Below are 18,264 nucleotides of genomic sequence, written 5' to 3'. Positions count from 1 at the left end.
ACACACTGTACTGGGAAAGCCAAGAGACTGTGGAGACAGTAATGCTGCAAATGCTGGCTCAGGCCAAGGTTTCTAAAACATAAAACATAAAATATACCTTGTGAAAGGCAACCAAATCTTTACCTAGAAACCTGAAATTACAGTGGCATTGGTAAAACAGGGCACTGTGGGAGGAACAACTGCTTATGATTTGTGAATATTTAAAACAGCCAGGGAGATGTCTAAGCCTGAAATTCAGGGCATAACTTTAAGCCTTATGTGCAATCAACAGGCCACTGACTACCCAAAGACAACAAAAAGCATTAAATCAACAGTTTTCACACAGCAACTATTTTAATGAGCATCTAGAGTCAACACATCTGAAAGGTCAAGGTGATCCTTTTCAGAGCAAAAATAGCTAATGCAAAAAAAGTCACAGATCTCCTGGGAGATGTGGCACTCACTGTGAGTGTGACTATTGCTGCTGACAAGCTGGGGCAGCAGGATTTTATTGCCTCAGAGGCCTGAGGATGACGAGGAAGAGCCCTATCATAGAGCTGCTGGCAGCACATATTTTCATAGCCTGTGTATTGCCAGAGGAAGGTGAAACCTGCTTCCAGCAGCAGGCTACTTCCCATGGAGTCACATGTGATGTCTCCAGTGTTATTACTCTAAAATTCACTATTAACAGAGGAAGAGAGGAAAATGCTTATTTTTTCACCACAGGCAGATGAGAGTTCTGGTCGTGTTTTGATTTACATCTTGGGCTTCGTTTGGATCTCACTTTCACTGGCTTGAGTCAGAAGTGACTACAAAATATCCAGTGGAGTGTGAGGTCCATGGAATCTGAGTTACCACACTATTAACAAATGCCACAGAAGTACTACTGTAATGCTGATGCTGTGGCTTTAGACTTACTCATACTTATTATCCCATAATCTCAGAAGCATTAGACAGGTGAATTGTGCTGCCTTTTGACACCCACTGAAATGGAAGCAATGCCTTACCCAACAGGAAATTTTAAGCAGGGCTCTCATAAGTGAAGCAAGCAGCTGCCCAATTAAAAAAGACAAATTCACAAATGCTATTTTGTCCCAACAGTAATTGTTTCCCCTTCAGATTTGCACAAATCATTCCTGCTTAACCAATAATCTGACTAAAGCTGTCAGGAGCTTGTTTAACCACATAAATCACTATGTGATGAAAGAAGGGGTCCTGGCAGCCTGTGCATGAGCACTGGGGGTGCTCTACAAACTCAGCACCCATGAGCTGCTCTGCACCCTGGGCAGAAAAGCCTATTCCAGAGGATGTGGGGAACAAAGATATGCTTTTGCTTCAGCTACAGAGGGAGCCTTACTACCAGGACTGAATACTAGTGCTCATCATTACAATTTCAAAGATGAACGTTGGTTTTTTAAACACAATTCAAATACCAGGCAGAGGCAGAGAGCTCCAGAGAGCTCTGGCTTTCCTGAAGTGCATGAGATACAAACAGCTTGTTCTACAGAATTGATCCATCAGCCTTGTCTCAAGATTCCTTCTGCTCTGGGAGTTTGTTGTGAGAGCAGGACTAGCACAGGCCTAGTTACACAAACATTAATTTCTCCAAGAAATCCACTTACAGCAATGCACTTGGAGAAATGCCTCAAGTATTAAAAACCAGCTCCTAAAAAGAAATCCTTATTATCTCAATATGGGTGCAAGACTAGTGAATCTAAAGGCCCATATGAAACCAATTTCATGCAATTTCGTAGCCATGTATAATTGGGGGGTGTGTGTACGTGTGGATAATTGGTTTCAAATGCAGGTCACAACGCACTGACTGAAGCTTCTGGCTCCTTCTCAGTCCAGTGTATTCCACCACTGTTTGAACAACAGTTTTCTATTTAGGGGGAACTGGTAACCATCCTGCCTTTCTTGTGTTGAAAGAATGAAACCCACTACCCTGTATCAAGGAAAAGATTAGTATCTGATTTGAAGCAAAGGCTTCATCTGTGCTTTGTTTACCACTGGCAGGGATTTTAAGCCACATGTTTTTTAGTGGTCTGGTAATTTTTACTTTCCTCATTTTTAATCATTTCTGTGAGGGAAGGTGAAGAAGGAACATTTCCTCTGCTTATGTTTGCTGAAAGTGCCAGTCTGTACCTGGAAAGGTTCTCCTGGAGAACCTCATAATCACTAGTTTCCTACGTTAGCTGCTTCCTCCTTAACAAAGGAGTTAAATCCATCACTCTGTTGATGCTGAGGTTCACAAAATGCTGATAACCAGATTTTACTGCACTAAACCTCAACCAATCCATGCCCCAGGAGGTTCCAAGAGCTGCCAAAGGAACCCTGCACAGCATGTTCACAAACGGTACCTGTGCAACTCCTTTTTCTCACAGGGGGTTAGGAAGACCTTGGTAGTACAAGATACTTTGTCAGAGTCCTGGTTTCAGAAGGGAAGACTTGTGTTAAGGCCAAAGTCAGGCAGAAGTTGATGTTTCTGGTGATGAAGAAGGTGCCTGTACACACCTCCTTTGTGTGGGCAGACTTTGAACTACGTGGCCGAGTCAGGAAAGCGCTGGTGTGCCCAAACCTGCCCCCTGACCATTCCAGCTCTTGGAATCCAGCTTTACACTGGTCTGTGAACCTGGTAAACTCACTCATCTGAGAAAGCAAAGACAAAACACCCCATGTTCCTATGCAGCATATTTTGACACACAGAAAGTACTGACAAAGTGGGGTATAACTATTATTTTTTTTGTGTGTGTGAAAAGCATCTTTGGAGCTTTTCAAACTGGGTCAGGAAACATTGTACAAAAAAAAATCAGGTGAGGAAAGGGAGAAAATGATTTTTAGCAGTGCTTACAGATGGCCTTCAGTGAACAAATGTGGCAAAAAGTCACAAGGAAAAGAAACAGCACAGAGAAAAATGCAAGTCGATAAAAAAGTAACAGGAAACAATGAACACATTAAAATATTCTCTGTTTCTAAGCAAACCTTGCTTTAGAAACTGCAAAGCTTTCTGCAGACTTTCAGCTAGGAACACAAGAGACAGGCATCATCATTATAGCTGTCTTACAGATGACAACATTAAGGTTACACCAGTGTTAAGGGCCTGGCCCATGGGTCACCCCATCACCCACAGTGACAGCTCTGGGACTACAGTCCTGCTCTTCTCACCCCTGTGGACTTCTCACTCCTGTTCTCATACAGCAGCCATGAGGGTGTTTATAAAATGACAGTGTTAACAGAAGGACTATGTTGAACATTAGGGAAAATTTTCAAAAAACACCTTAAATTACATACAACTGAAAAAACAACATAAAGAAAACAAGGAACATTTCTGTGTGTAATTAAGTCACTACTTAGATTCAAATTCACATGTATCATCTGCACATGCTAAATATGCATCTCTTCTGTTAGAGAACAGTGTATTAAAACAGAATATATTCTGGCATAAGACGAGAAGGTATTTCAGCAAATATCCTTTTATGTGTGTGATCAGGCATGTCCATGAAATAAAAAAGGTCTCTGGGAACCTACATCCTCTGGAATGGATGTGTCACATAGTGTGACACATTACAGGGGTATCCTGCACTGGACATGAGTTTACTGGGGCACTGAACAGAGCAACACTTATTTTGAAGTAGGGAACTGGGATTCTCCAGCCTTTGCAACAAAGAAAAAAGGGTCACTACAGCACACCTTGAAAACACTGTGGTGAGGGAGCAAACAATTAAAATTTAACTTTCAGCAAGGACATAAACCCTTTACGTTGCATCATTTAAGAAACACAAACAAAGGATATAAAGTTACCATCAAGTGCAGTGGTATTTTAGTTGGTCCTTTGGCAGAGATTTTCTCCCACAGACCCCTCCGCACGTACCGGACAGTAGTGCCTGCGATCTGAAACTCACCGGGAAGCTCAATTTTCCAGTCGCTGTTAATGGATCTCTTACTGGAATCTTTTAGAGCTGGAATGAACCAAACACCACGGAATGAAAGGCAAGCAAATTTGTAATTGCAACACAGGCTACTGAGTCTTTGTCTCAGGCTACCTGGAACACAGGATGCAGTAACTGCGTAACAGATCTGAGTTTAAATTAAAACAAAATACACTTTTAGGTGACTCAATGTGTCTAATTTGGATATATTCTGTATTTCGGTTGATGAAGGTGTTTCAAGCATTAACACAGAATTCATAGATTACTTGTCTCTAAACTCTCCTTCCAAATGCAACAGGACAACTCTGCAATTTAGTTTCCAAGCAGAATTTTTTTTTTTTTTAGTTTCCAGCTTTTGAGACCGCATTTTCCTAAACTATCCTTGAGAAAAAGATCAGTCAATCTCCGTGCTGATACAAGATTAGCAAGTGCAAAATACAAGTGATCCTGAGTTTGTGTGTGCTCCATAATTCAAACAGTGAACATGTGAACATTTAACTGTCACAGATCTAAAGAAAAGCCAGGATACAAAGCAGAGGCTGGTCAGTGGACAGAAGGTGAACTTGGCCAACCCCCTTTTCAGAGCCCATGAACTGGAAACACATGTACAAGGTCAGGTGCTGTGGGATCACATCCATCCTGCCAGGCAGTGCCTCTATGCATCAGTAAGGCCAACATGGAAAGCTCTACTGCTGAAGGAAAACGAGTATTGAGACGAAAAGATACTTGGAGTATCTTTAGTAGTATGTCCTTTCTTCCAGCATAACTATTGCATCAGGATCACTGATATCCTTCAAACACTCAAAGACAACTCCAGCCACAAGGACATCCCATTCCTGCTGACTCATCAGTGCAAGCTGATTTAGGGATTGATGTGTTTTCTCCGTTAGAACGGAAGCACAGTTATCCAGAGGTGCTGTGATGCACTGAGGGAAGAGAAAATTGGCAGCTCCTGTTCCAGCAGAAAGCGCCAGGCCCCTTTGTGGAGATCCATGACCGTGCTCAAATGTGCCCTGACAGCAGACAGACAGAATATCCCCTGTGATACTGGGCTTCCCTAGTTCAAGGTTCACTGTGTCCTTTGGCTAAGCCTTTAACAAGGTGTTTTTTTAACCTCCAGCATTTCATGCCTCTTTCATTCTCTTCCAGCCAAGAACACAACCCTGGCCTTCACTTAACTAAGTGTGATGCAAAGAGGTAAGAGGAGCTGTTTAAAGCCTTTGGAAGCCAAGAGGGAATCTGCCACTGTCATCTCTTTGGATCAAGCCTCCACAGCCAGCAAACCCTCCTAGGTGTGCTGAGGATATACATATCATTCGTAGTGTCTGAGCTCTGGGGGAGTCTGGAGCAAGTGAAGGTCACAATGTTCTCTGCATCTGCATGTGCCTTCTTGAGGACCTGTACCCTGGGGAGCTACTGGAAAAAGGTGGAATACTTTTGTGTCCTGCTGCACACAAGCTTCCTGACAGTTCTCATGGTCCCACGAGAGGCTCCAAAATCAGGGTGAAGGGAAACTGCAAGTGTGGTTTCCCCAGGAGAAATGGGATGTATGTGGGAGAACGTTTTTTTCTGAGGAAAATTCTCTTTGGCACACAGCCTGGGGGTATGATGGTGTCCTGGTATTTGCATGCTACAGCAATAGAACTCTGTCTGCGCCTCACTTCTCCTCCTGCTTTGTTCCTCCATCTTCAAAGCACCTTCTGCAAGCTTCAGACAAAATTCTGAAGCAGGATTGCTTCCCTCTGCCAAAGCCTAGTGGCTTCCAGGCAGATCAAAGCGGCCATCAGGCTGCCTCGAGGAGCTGTGGACATGACTAATCAAAGCTGGGGATGAGATAAAGCTATTTCCATGGCTGACTAGTAAAGATATCCCAGCACATGCTCAAAATTAAATGACTAAAACCATGCTTTGGTTCGAGCTCCCCATCAAAGGAAGACAGCTTCCTGATGAAAACCGAAAAGTTTAATCTTCGTGAACCTCTTTTCTGGGTAAGGTTTGATTATGATTGCTGCAGGCACCGCTCCCTCAGTCCCTGAGGAGATGGAGAGTTTGGAAACAGACCTGTTCCCAAATTGAGGACTGCAGGAATTCTACTGGAGGCTCAGCAGAGCATCTGGGCCAAAGTGTTTTCACCACTGTTTGCCTTCATTGCACCAAGCGCCCCATCGGAAGAGATCAATGTTGGAGCTGTAAAACCTCCATGTACCTTAAGACACAAAAAACTTCCTTTTTCTCCAGTGGCTTTTGTCACACATGACTATTGCCTGGCTCTGCCCAGCCCCAGAGGTGACAGAACTAAACTCAAAGCTGTGCAGTAGAAGAGCAGAAGGAATAGGAACCCCAGCAACAACCTGTAACTTCTGTTTTTCTTGTTGGCCGGAAGACAGGAATTGACCCATCTATTTCTAAAGCTGGCATCCAGTCAGATCTTTATATCCACCTTGGGTCTCTCCAGCTTGCTTCCCAGCTTGTGGACACAAACTGCCCAGGCATTTCCTGTTCAAGGTGGTTTTTCAGTGCTGCAGCCAGCCAAGGCAGCAGCGTGGGTTGCCTGGAGGTGGAGGGAAATTCTTCAGGCACTGCTCCCAGCACATGGAATAATGATTCCAAATTATGCTGGGCTCCTTTCCAAAGTGCTGTACCTGGTTCTGAGTAGAAATAGGACCTGATTGGACTCAGCTTTGTCAGTGTTATTGAAATAGAAAATTCTTCCATACACAGACCTGTATTTAAGAAACTTATCAGAGTGATGGGATTTTGTTTTCTTGGTCATCTTTATTGTCCTACTGGAACCCCATTACTGTTATTCTTCACCTTAGTTTAGCAAGACATTGGGTATCTTCTCTTTGTGTTCCAGTGTCCCTTGAAAGAGAAAACCCTGGAAAGCTTAGAGAGGTTCTCCTGGCTCCTGACCACGAACCAAAGAGCTAAAAGCACTCAGAAGCTTTAAAATAGCCAGATTTTTATCTGTCTTTATGTGATGCACCCAGGGCCAAGTCCTGCTCTTGAATATACACAATCCTAATCTTCACCACCCAGTGGGGAAACATCTGCTTTAGTCAAGGTTACGTTGTCCTAGTGAAGGGCAGTCACTGCACGTAAGACTTTGAGCTCCACTATCTGCCAAAGCCCAAACCCCGGACAAATACCCTGTGCAAACCCCACCAAGACAAACAAAAAGGCTGGTTTCCAGAAGGCAGAACATTTGCAAAACCCAAGGAAACACTGGCTCTCATTGTTCCACCAGGCTTTGCTATGTCAAACATGTTAGGTGTAGGCGTAATCCCCTCCCAGCAGCCTGGCTACAGCACTGGTGGAAATACCAGAGGAGTGGTACATGGCACAAATGGCAATGGTTTGGACCCAGGGGCAGCTCAGCCACATGATTTGCCCTCTTTTTTCCCCCTGAATCTGGAGTGAAAGACAGGGAACAAAAGCATCTTTGCCAGTGATATCGCCAAGTCTAGAAGCATCTCAAGACAGAAAGCCAATGGCAGTAGACGTGAAATCCTAAGATACAGTCACTATGTAAATGTTTTCAGTGTCATCCCAGTGATGGACAGTAACATCTCCTTTTGGCTGTGGGGACAGAGCATTATAAGCAAAAGATGTGGAAATCAGAAACCAAGGGTCCTAGGCTGAGTTTTGCTACTGACTCCCCTTCAGAGAGTAACAAACTTCGTAATCCTCTCAGAGTTCCTACCACAGACTTGAGATATCTCTGGAAGCAACTCCATGGCCATGTAGCTTTGAGTGTGCAAAGGACACTTCAATGTGCTGGGTGTTTTTCTGGATCTTGGCCAATTTTCCTTGAACTTCCTACTCTGACACAGGCTCCCTGTGTGAATTTGGGGCCGTGGGGCATCAGTGTTTCTGTGACTTGGTCTCCCTAGAAGTAGATGGGAGATAAAGCCCTTCATCTATTGCACAGTAATGACACAAAAAAGGAACATCCCAAATATTGGAGAGAAGAGGCAGAAGACCAGATGTTCAGTGTAGCTGACTGGATGCATTTTACAAATGCCTTTCTAATCTTTAATCTAAGAAATTAGTAACTGAACAACAAATTTGTTGACAGACTGCCCTACAACAACCTCACATGCAAATCTCAGCCTCACAGCCATGTCTAATCCTTTGTTTCCAATAGGAAAAGGAGGAGAGGAAGCCTGTTCCCCTCAAAAGGAATGCAGAAGTAGAAATGAGAAGAGGATTAAACAAATTGTTTGGCCTGAGAAAACAGAGGTAAGTGGAGTAGAGTCAGCCCATCTCAGAGTGCAGGATCAGGTTTTGGGTACAGCATCAAGTGAACAACTGCTGCTGCAGGAAATGGCACAGGCAACCTCATGGTCCCTTTATTGAGGGATATCATCTGCCCTGTCCTGCCTCTGCTTCAGCCTGAGCTGGGTGCCTTCCTATCTGTGTCTCTGCCATTTCTTTCTCCAAACACACTGTTCTCTTCCCTGCTCCCTCCCAAAGTGCTGTGTGCTCCTGGCAGCTGTGTCCAACCCACTGCCAAGTTCTGTTCAGGAACTCTTCTGTCTATATATAAAAGTATTCTCTGGCCCTTTCAGGTTGCACAGGGCCTGTAAGTGTCACAAACTATCACATCAAGCAAACATCATGAAACCAAGCCACAAAAGCAGACACTGTAACAAGAATGAAATCAACAGATGCTTCCCTGGCAGCAACAAACCTATCCTCTTACAGGGCAGTTAGAGAAGGGTCATTTTAACAGAAAACAGAGCTGAGTTTGAATCTAAACATTCTTTTTTCTTTTGTCTTTTTACCCAGAAAACTGTGAGCAGGTTTGTCCTCAACCACTCTGATGCGCCGGGCACCCGCAGGGATCACGGCAGCTTCGATGTAACCTGTGGCAACAGAGGAGACAGGAGTGAGAGCAGGGCAGAGGCAGCAGCCATTCCATATCTCCCTGTGGAAAACTCAACTCCAGGCTGGGGACTGAGTGAGAAACATTGCAAATGGGATCCCTGAGCTGGCAGCCAAGTTTCAGTGGCATGACATGCATGGCCCTGACTCACACTTCAGCCCAAGAAGAGGGAGAGAAAGCCACGAGTGCTGCTCAGTTGTGACTCCAGGCTTGTGTTGGGCCTGATTTGATCTGCACCCTCTGAATCACGCTGGTTTTCCTGCAGGGATGCACAAGGACACTGTGAAGTGTCACTGTCAGGAGCAACGCTACACAGAACAGACCTCTGAAATGAAGTTTCCAACAGATGCTCCTGTTTTCTCCTCAAAAAACCCCCAACCCTAGTCAAGGTTGTGGTCAGCATCAGGAAGGACTCACTTCCACAAAACCTTTTCATGACACTAAAACTAAACAGTGAGAATTAGTAGAACAGATGGGGGGAAAATTGTTATCACGTTTCAGCTTCATACAAAAATCTTGGAGGATACAATGGCAATGGTCTCCTTGGTATCAGGCTGCTGAATGGAATTCAACAGCTTAAATTTAATGCAACAACAGAGCTGAAGGTTTCTCAAGGACTGACCACTGCTCACCTCTAAACAATTTTTCTAACAGCAATTCTGACTAACAGAATAACTGTAAGAATAATTAGGAGCTACAAGGAAATGTAGCCTATTTTCCCATGCTAAAAGACATGTGGAGTTACAGGCTTGTTCCATGGGGTGAAAGTGGTGCCTTTAAACTACAAAGCAGAGGAACACAGAGCCCATTTCAAAGGTCTGGGAGCCAGGCAGAGTTTTTCCATTGGCTTCATTGGATTTTGAATCAGTCCTCTGTAAATGACACTAATCTCATCACAACCATGACTTGATTCCTTCTAATTGGCCACCCACTTTACTTTGCAGTGTATCACTTGGCACCTTTTTGGGGTTATTGCTGTCCCCTTTCTTTTAGATGTTAAGCAGCTTATTCTGTATGTTCCCTCATCCCCTTTTCTGCTTTAAAGGGCTCTGTGAAACTGTTCTGTGTCAGTGATGCCTTTATGGGAATTGTGGGAAGTTCAGAGCCATGAGTTAGAGAAATGCTGGCATGAAGAGCAGTGACTCCTCTACATTCAGCAGTGTTTGGGGAGCTATTTTAGGGATGTAAGTGCAGCTGAAGAGCTGTGCTTCTGCTGTGCTGATACAGGGGGGTCTCAAAGGATGGTGACAGCCTTATGCATGTCAGGACTAAGTGATTCTCTTACCAGTGTGACATGGAGTGAGACAGATGGGGATTCTGGGTCTCAGGCTGTGGATTCACTTCCTGAATAAGGCTTGAGCTCTTGGGTTTCATCAAGTGCATTGGGCAGATGACTTGGGACAGACACACTCCCTCTTGTTGCATCTGAATGACACTTTCATCTCACCCTTCAGCTCAGTTCTCTTTGCACTTGTTCCTCCTTACTTACCTCTCCCTTGACTCAGGATATCTCAGGAACAGCCAGTCATCCCTTGCAGGAAAACCAGAGAGAGGGGCAGCAGAGCTGCAAACCTTGTCTGTGCACAGAAGCCAGAGCAGTGGCTCTCCCAGCTGCTGTTACACACTGGGATTCACCAGGAAAAATCATTACTTCCAGGGTCAATTTTTTAAAGGCAATACCGAAATCTGTTATGAAATCAAAGCAAACAGATGTTGGGTTTTATTCTAGACATTGCCAGGAGTTGGTTTTTCAACAGCTGAGATACCAAGTTACAGTGAAACCTGAGCATTTCAGATATCAAACATCCTCACTGCACCCCATGCACCTGCATAAAAACCCACCCAACCACCACCACCAGACATGAGCACACAGCAAAGGTGTGACCAGGGACAGTCTGTCACGGGGGAGCAGCCCCTGAGACACATCTGAACGCCCCTCTTAGCAAGCCAGTTTGGAACATGCCCAAGTTTCAGGTAATTTAATGTACCTACTGGGGGACTATTTATTTACTTATTTATTTTTTAAGCCACATGTCAGATACCAACGCCCAGAGCTAAATCGTGAAGGGGTTGGAGACAAAGTTACTGTGAATTCAGTGGAAGCCAGTCACTAACTTAGTGAACTTTGGATCCATCCCCTGACCCAGCAGCAGCCAGGAGTGTGTCACACTGCAGAGGTGAGTGAGCAGTGGAGCTGTGCTGCAGGCTCAGCTCGAGCCATAAATACACTCTCATTTCATCACTGAGAGAAACACCACGTGGAAAAGTTGATTTTCATGTTACTTTTTACAATAGTAAAGAGTGAAGTGTGTGCTATTAATAGTGTATTAGTTCTGGGGACTGTTTAGTTTGGTCTTATACCAAACTAAAATTTTTCTCCTCATGTAATTTCTAATCCTGATTGATGGCTTTGGGGGGTTGTATTCACAGCTCCTGAACAAGAAGAAGCATATTGTGTTAACTCACTGAGACCACGTGGCACAAACCTGCCTGCTGACCTTCCCTCTCCTCTTAGAGAACTGCAAACTGCTTTGCAGCTGTATGATCTGACCTGTCCTTTCAGAGGTGAAGCAGAACTCTTGGGCATGTCCCACTGGGAGCATCTTGACACTCTCATTCATTGCCTGCAGCAATACTGTGTGAGTTAGTGGTCAAATTCTACTGCAAACAGACTAAATATCATCCATGCAAATCTGCCACAGGCACACACTCGGTTCACTACCACCCCTCCACTCTGGTCCTGGGAGATGGTGTGAGGCTTCTGCTCACAGATTCCTGATCTTTGAGATAACTGCACCTGGAAAACACCTCCAGTGTTTTCCAGGCACATTTTATTAAGCAAACTGTAACTGCAGATTGCCAGAAAGATTATCAAGTGTCGGCTAGAAAGACCAAAAAAAGCCTCAGAGTTGGCCCCAAGCCAAGCACTCTCAAAGCTCTGTCAGGTCTGAGGATAACTGTCTGCAAGGCAGGGGTTTGCAAAGTTGGGCTTAAAGCTCTGCTTTAAACAAGGAACTGGTTAAAGACTGACGAGATTTGGCAACTATCAGGCAGTATTTTTAGTAATTTCACCCATAAATCAGCCTGTTAAGATGAAGCTTTGAAAATACAACAGGAGAACTTCATTATTTGATAATTTATAGTGCTGTATGCAGTATATTCCACCTTGGGAACAGTTACTTTGGCACACACCAATCTTTCTGGATAATCTGCATTACATCAGTGTCTCAGGAATGTAAGACTGTGATTGAAGCAAATCCTAGATACAAATTATATGGTGTAACTCATATTAGGAGAGACACCAGAACAAAGAGGTGGCTTTGTCATCAAGGAGATTAATATGTGAACAGTGGCTACTGTATCTTCATTTAAATGCTGGAGAGATTTGCAAGAGGAAAGCAGCCCACACAGAAAAATCCATTGTTAGCCATTGTTATTACTCCCAGAAAGAACAGAAAGTTTAGTGTGAATTTCAGAATGTCACTGATCTGCTACAAAACTGTTCTTCTGGTCCACACTGCAATGAAAGAAGGACTCTGAGGTAAAGGAAAAAGTATCCCATGGCTGGAAGTCCCAATCTCTGGGTACTGCACCTTCACATCCTATCCCTGTACACACCAAAATCAGGTGTGAGAAAGTCAACAGTGCTCACCCCATCATCAAACTTCCCAGAAGAAGTGCTTTGAACAAAGATCTCCGGGTGGAAGCCAAGGAAATCAGGCTGCCCTGCCTCCCTTCCAGCCACGGCCAGCACAGCTTCGGGAATATTTTAGGGATAAGCATCAGCTGGGCATGTCAGTCCCCATGACTCTTCCCACCTTGCACCTTTTGCTCAGTGCTATTTGTTGCAGTGGAGTGAGAATTAGGTCTCTATTGTCTAAACAGTTGTGATGATTCTCACTTGCTGTCAGCTTGAGAACAAATCCTCCCTTGGCACCTGAACACTTCCAGCCATGGGACAGCTCGTTTGGAAGGAAACAATTTCACTGGAGAGCCATGGATAGATTTCAAAGCCTCCTACTATTGCTGTGAAGTTGGTTGCTGGGATTTCTAACTTGCATGTGCTGCTTAAACCCTTATAAGTTGACATATAAACTTACAGCCCTCAGAGTTAGCCCTAGGGCTCTATTTTCTCATCATTTAGATGTAAACCCTATTGATAAAAAAAGACTTTTTTTCTGTGGGCTAAAGATGCTTGTAGCCAGTACTACTATTCAAATTTCTTTCAAGTAAGTGCTGGACAAGCAGCATATACAATAAAAAGCCTGCTTTTCCACTATCTTAAAAAGAAAAATTGCCAGCAAAGTTGTATTCCATCTTTCCCAAAATTACAACAACTGGCATGCCTCACCTTATTAAGTTCTGCCATTAAAAAAAAAATAAATCCAAATATCTGTGGTCCTTCTTTTGAATCATAAGCAAATGAAAATCTTGATGTGGCTGAGAAAAATCAAGAGAGAGATGCAGGTCTCTGAGCAGCCAAGGCAGAAGATGAATCAGCTCCTCAACAGACACAAGTTAAAGAGTTGTCCTTCATTTCTAGGTGCCCTGAACAGTGGCAGGGTGACAGAGATGGACTTCAGAACAACTCTGTGTTTGTTTTTGAAAAATTATGTCACAGAAATAGGTACAGGGCAAGCTGCCAGTCAAAAGGAAACCTCAGTCTAAACAGTGCATTCAGCTGGGCTGCTGAGGACAGCCAGCTGCACACAAGTGTATGTGATGTTCAACATCATAAATAAAGGCTTTTGACCTCCTCTCCAACAGAAAAAGGGAATCCATTTCCAGTTGGATCATCCTGGATCACAGGTGGTAAGATCTGAACTGCTGGACCTCCTATGAGGCACCTTGAACATTCCACCATCATCTCCCACCTCTGGGATGTTAAAGTCAGGAAAAAATAAGAAATAGGCCTGGTTCTTTTTGCTGAGTTAACGAAAATTTGGCTTTCTTTCATGCAGGTTCTCTATAAGAAAAGGATCTGTACTTTGTATCTGTGACAAAGCAAGTGAAACAGTAAAAGGGCTTGAAGTTTATCCATGGCTTTTGATACCAAATTTCCCCAACTAATCCAACCAAAAGAAGACAAAGAACCAACACCAAAGGATGTCACCAACACCCACTGACACTGCAAACAGCATTCAAGTATCTTACACGAGAAACACTTGGGAACAGCCTTTGCCTTTGCCATCACACATGTGGAAACCTTCTTACAATGACTATTGGTTACTGAGAAACAGAAAGGGGTTGGCAGGGGTTATGTTCAGGTCACAGGGCTCCACAACATCATTTGCAATCCCAGGGCACAGAGGGCCCAACCCTGCAGAGCTGCTGAGCATCTGGCCCAGGGGCTGCAGCTGCAGCAATTCCCCAAACAGGTACCATCCAGAACAACCACTGTCCTGATGTTTGAGGTCTGTTCTCTTCTGAAATCATAAATTGGGGTGTTGGCCTTGACTTGGATTGCAGTAGGTTCGTGGGGATTTGCAATCATTTACACATCCAACCTTGGATCTGTTACCACAGAATACTGTGGGTTCTCCTTTGCCCCAGCTTCTGTCAAATGTTTGCATATATCTGCTTAACTGTCAATCTAAAGAAAAAAGGCAATTTTTTCTTAAATAATCTCATGTTCACTTGTGATACCCCATGTTCATGTGATCCCTGCATGAGATTCAGTGAGTTCACCTGAGGACCTGATTCTGCAAAACAGCAGTGTGTGAATAGAAACTGATGGAAGTAAACATTAAATTTAATTACCTTTCAAATTAAACTAAAAAACCCACTAAATCAAAATATCTAATAAACGTTCATGAGATTATAATGGCAAGAAACCTAATTATCTTCTAGATAACATGAGATGGGTAAAGGTGGAAACATTGCACTGACAAAGCAACATTTTGAAAGGTTTGTGATTCTGAGATGATCAGCAAAGAATCCAAATGCCTGAACACTATCCCTGAGCCAGTCAGGAATCCCTTCTGACTGGGCTCCAGAGCTCTGGGGGTGAAAGCTCCTGCAGTGTCCTGGCAGCCAGTTAAGGCTCAAACTGTTCTGTTCCAACAGCCTTGTAAAGTCACCACCCTGGAGCAGCCTGTTGAGCTGGAAACGGGAGCAACCTCCTGGCAGTAACCCAGAAATTTCTTAGTTATCTGCACAAGATGTTTTGTGGACTCATTGGAAAAGATAAAAGATAGTTTCTCTTCAGAAGCATGTAAGAAGTTCATGAAAGCTCTACAATCTGCTACAGAAATGGAGAATAGCTTTTTTTTTTCCAATAGAAACATGAAAATTTTCCCACCATTTGCATCAAATGTAAATGCCTTGACATAAGTAGCTGGAAAATAACTGGGACAAGGGTCAAAGGCACTAATGGAAGCCATTCAACAGGTTGGCCAAGCAATGCCACAGCACAAATATGCTCCAGAGAGATGTGGTGCAGGGGGAAATCCTACCTGCAGCTCAGAGGAGGAGCCAGATCCCAGCTGGCTCCAGAGGTAATGAGGAGGAGGAGGATGCAGAGGAAGGTCAATAAACAAACCAGAGCCTCAGACCTCAGTGCTGAAACCTCGATTAAAGGAAGCTGCTGAGCACTGGTGCTGCTTTGGTGACCAAACAGAATTGAATGTGTGTTTAAAGAGGATCTTTATGTGCTTTGTGGAACTTAGTCCTGGAGTAGCACGTGTTGAATGTGGCAATTCTGTACCTACTGAATGTGAAATAATTTTTTTTCTGGACAATTCCCTCCTCTTGGAGCAGCTTGCAAGTTCTGAAGGTGGCTTTCCCTGCCTTTGGCTGATTAGGGATGTGTGATAACAGGTTTCTCAGAAGTGCAATAGAGAAATCCTGGAACAAAGACTAATTCAATCTCCAAGCTGTACATACATTAATGTTTAACAAGAGAGGGAAAAGTCTTAACTCCAAGTGGAAGCTCCTGTATCCTACACTGGATACTATTGCTGGCAGGGAATCAGTAAAAACATTCAGAGGGGAGTGCTCTTTCCTTTAGCTGAGATATCCTGATTATAACATGAATCATGTACAACATGCAACATGCATCATTCTGAGCTCCCAAAGAGCTCCAAGACGGTGCTGAAATCCAACCTCCCTCCCACTGGAGAAGACACTGTGATTTTGTCTCTTACTTAAAATCATCAGCACCAGTAGCACTGAAAATGAGAAACAACTTCATCCTGAATTTCAGACAGAGGCAATGCCTGGTGTGTGAATAAGAAGCAGGCAGGGTAACACATTTGAAGTGAGCTGAGTTTTGGGTTGTGCTCGTTGTGTGTTCACCAGAGCAGACGAGTCCAATGCTACCCAAGAAGAGCTGTTACTCCCACTCTAACTCCCCTCTGAGGGTTTACTCACCCATCCCCTTGGTGTGGTTGAAGTCTCCTTTCACCACCTTGCAGGTTTTCCCATCCCCACTGCAGATTCCACAGCGATCCTCCTTGGCAGCCGAGCCAATGATTCCATCGCAGCCGATTTTCTGGTGACAACAACCAGAGGGTTCCCGTTATTTTGTTTGCAAGGTCAGAGCAGATCTAAACACCGAGGTCAAGACTAAGATTGACATCTGACTGAAAACCTGAATGGGAAGGAAACACTGTGAGTCAGGGGAGCACTCAGCTGGAACGGTGGTGAGTTGGTTATTCAGCAGCTCCCTTCTCTAACACTCACAGCAGGAACTTTGATTCAGATTTAACTGGAGAGAGTCTCACAAACACTAGTTATTCCAGGTATCATCACAGATTTCATACTATCCCACTCTAACTTCCTTCAAACTCAACAGTTTCAAGTTTGTAAAGCAATTTCCATCTGAGGAGCTCGAAGACATCCCAGAGAAATGGACCACAGAGAGAAGAGAAAAATGTGATTTCCTCAAATGAGAATTAACCCAAGTAATAAAAATCCTGGTCATAGCCCTTCAATGCACAAAAATGCAGAGTAATTACAATTCCACTGAATGAGCTCTGTTTTGGATGGGGATCTTAACAGGAAAGGTAACATTCAGTTCTCTTTACACTTCTGCAATACCTGAAAAAAGAGCTCATTAATCAGATGGCTCAGAATACCTGCAATGCAAGAGCAGTTCAATGGAAGCAGGTCAGGTTCATATTTGGCCAATTCATACCATAAAATTGCTTACCCAATTATGAAATTTTCTATGTGCTTGCATTGTATTAAGCATAGACATTCAACTGTAAAACAAATAATAAATTCTAGCAATTTCACTTCATTTTAAATGGTATTTTCATCATTTTGTACACCTACCTAAACTTCTTCCAATAAAAACCTGAAGTTTTGCTTCCACAGATGGGAATTCCTAGAATAGTCATAATATTCTCCCTGTAGCTATCAGGATTATCACCATAATATTCCTTATTCACAAAGCATTTGCAGGTTACGATGGTGAACATTCCACATCTGTAGATCTTGATGTTGACAAGACTTATTGTCATTAATCTACATAAATTGTATTCTGTCCATGTAAGACCCTCTAAAGAATCAGCAATTCCCTCTTTAATAATAAATTTCTCCTGAAATAAGAGTTGCCATTATGCAAATTATTAGCAGAGATTGCAGTATTAAAAATGAGTTAAAGTTTTATTCTGTGCAGATAAACAGTTTCTTGGCAAATGAATTAGCAGGACTGTCACTAATAAGACTTATTTGAATAAGGCTTTCGGGTCTCTCCCTTCTTTGCCTTGCTATAATGACGCCAGGGGAAAGTTGGAGAGATATCTTAGGGAACGATCAAAACAACAAACATTTTGAAAAATAGGGTAAAGCAGGGAAATATTAAGAGGACTTGGGCTGTTTATCTGAGCCTGTCTGCGTGTAAGCAAAGTAATTTGGAGCTGAACTCCAACATTCCGCTTGTTTCAGGAGACACTGGCCACTGCCTGAGTCCAGATGTGTTCAGGGATCAAAGGCTGCCAGTGCTCAGACGTGTGCTGAGGCAGAGTTTGTCTGGGTAAATCATTAGAGGCAGACACATGCTGAGAAAGGCTGATCATCCCAAACACAGAGCAGGGAAATGCTGCTCATTAACCAGCACAGCACGTACGGGGGTGCAAAGAAATTCAGGGAAAAAAAAACTCCATAAAGGGGAGTTGAAAAAGGTAAGAAGAAGAAGAGCATGGAGTTCCTGGCAGTTGCAATTCTCAAGTCTTAACTTCACACCCTTGTCCAACAAATGATTTTGGGATATTGAATGTGATTCTGCCCCCAGAACAGAAGGATGTCCCAGCAGTTCTCCTTCCAGGAAAATTGGGATGATTTATTAATGGGGCTGCTGAAAGGCAGCTGGAAATAAATGCCTGCCTGCCACCCTGCTGGGATCCTGGAAAGGCTGTGCTTCATTTCAGGCTCTAGTGCTATCTTTTATTGTGCTGCATTGTTATTAGCACTATGTGAGCACACACATGAATAAAGGGAATATAATGAGTGTTGAACCGCACT

At 43.6% G+C, this 18,264-nt stretch overlaps 1 protein-coding gene across 1 annotated transcript in view; it reads right to left on the bottom strand.

The window, feature by feature from the left end:
* The window catches only part of ADAMTS17 (ADAM metallopeptidase with thrombospondin type 1 motif 17), a 167,563-nt gene that overhangs the window by 39,710 nt on the left and 109,589 nt on the right, over positions 1 to 18,264 (bottom strand). Inside the window, exons 15-17 of the mRNA XM_027644623.1 lie at positions 16,168 to 16,288; positions 8,696 to 8,776; positions 3,781 to 3,938 (exon numbers count right to left, since the gene is read on the bottom strand). Coding sequence (XP_027500424.1) covers positions 3,781 to 3,938; positions 8,696 to 8,776; positions 16,168 to 16,288 — 360 coding nt within the window. The remainder of the gene's footprint in view (positions 1 to 3,780; positions 3,939 to 8,695; positions 8,777 to 16,167; positions 16,289 to 18,264) is intronic.

The sequence above is a fragment of the Corapipo altera genome, unplaced genomic scaffold (genome assembly GCF_003945725.1).
Source record: "Corapipo altera isolate COAL_440 unplaced genomic scaffold, ASM394572v1 50, whole genome shotgun sequence".
Classification (NCBI taxonomy): Eukaryota; Metazoa; Chordata; class Aves; order Passeriformes; family Pipridae; genus Corapipo; species Corapipo altera.
The sequence above is the reverse complement of the archived record's forward strand: the minus strand, read 5'-3'. Positions and strand labels throughout refer to the sequence as shown.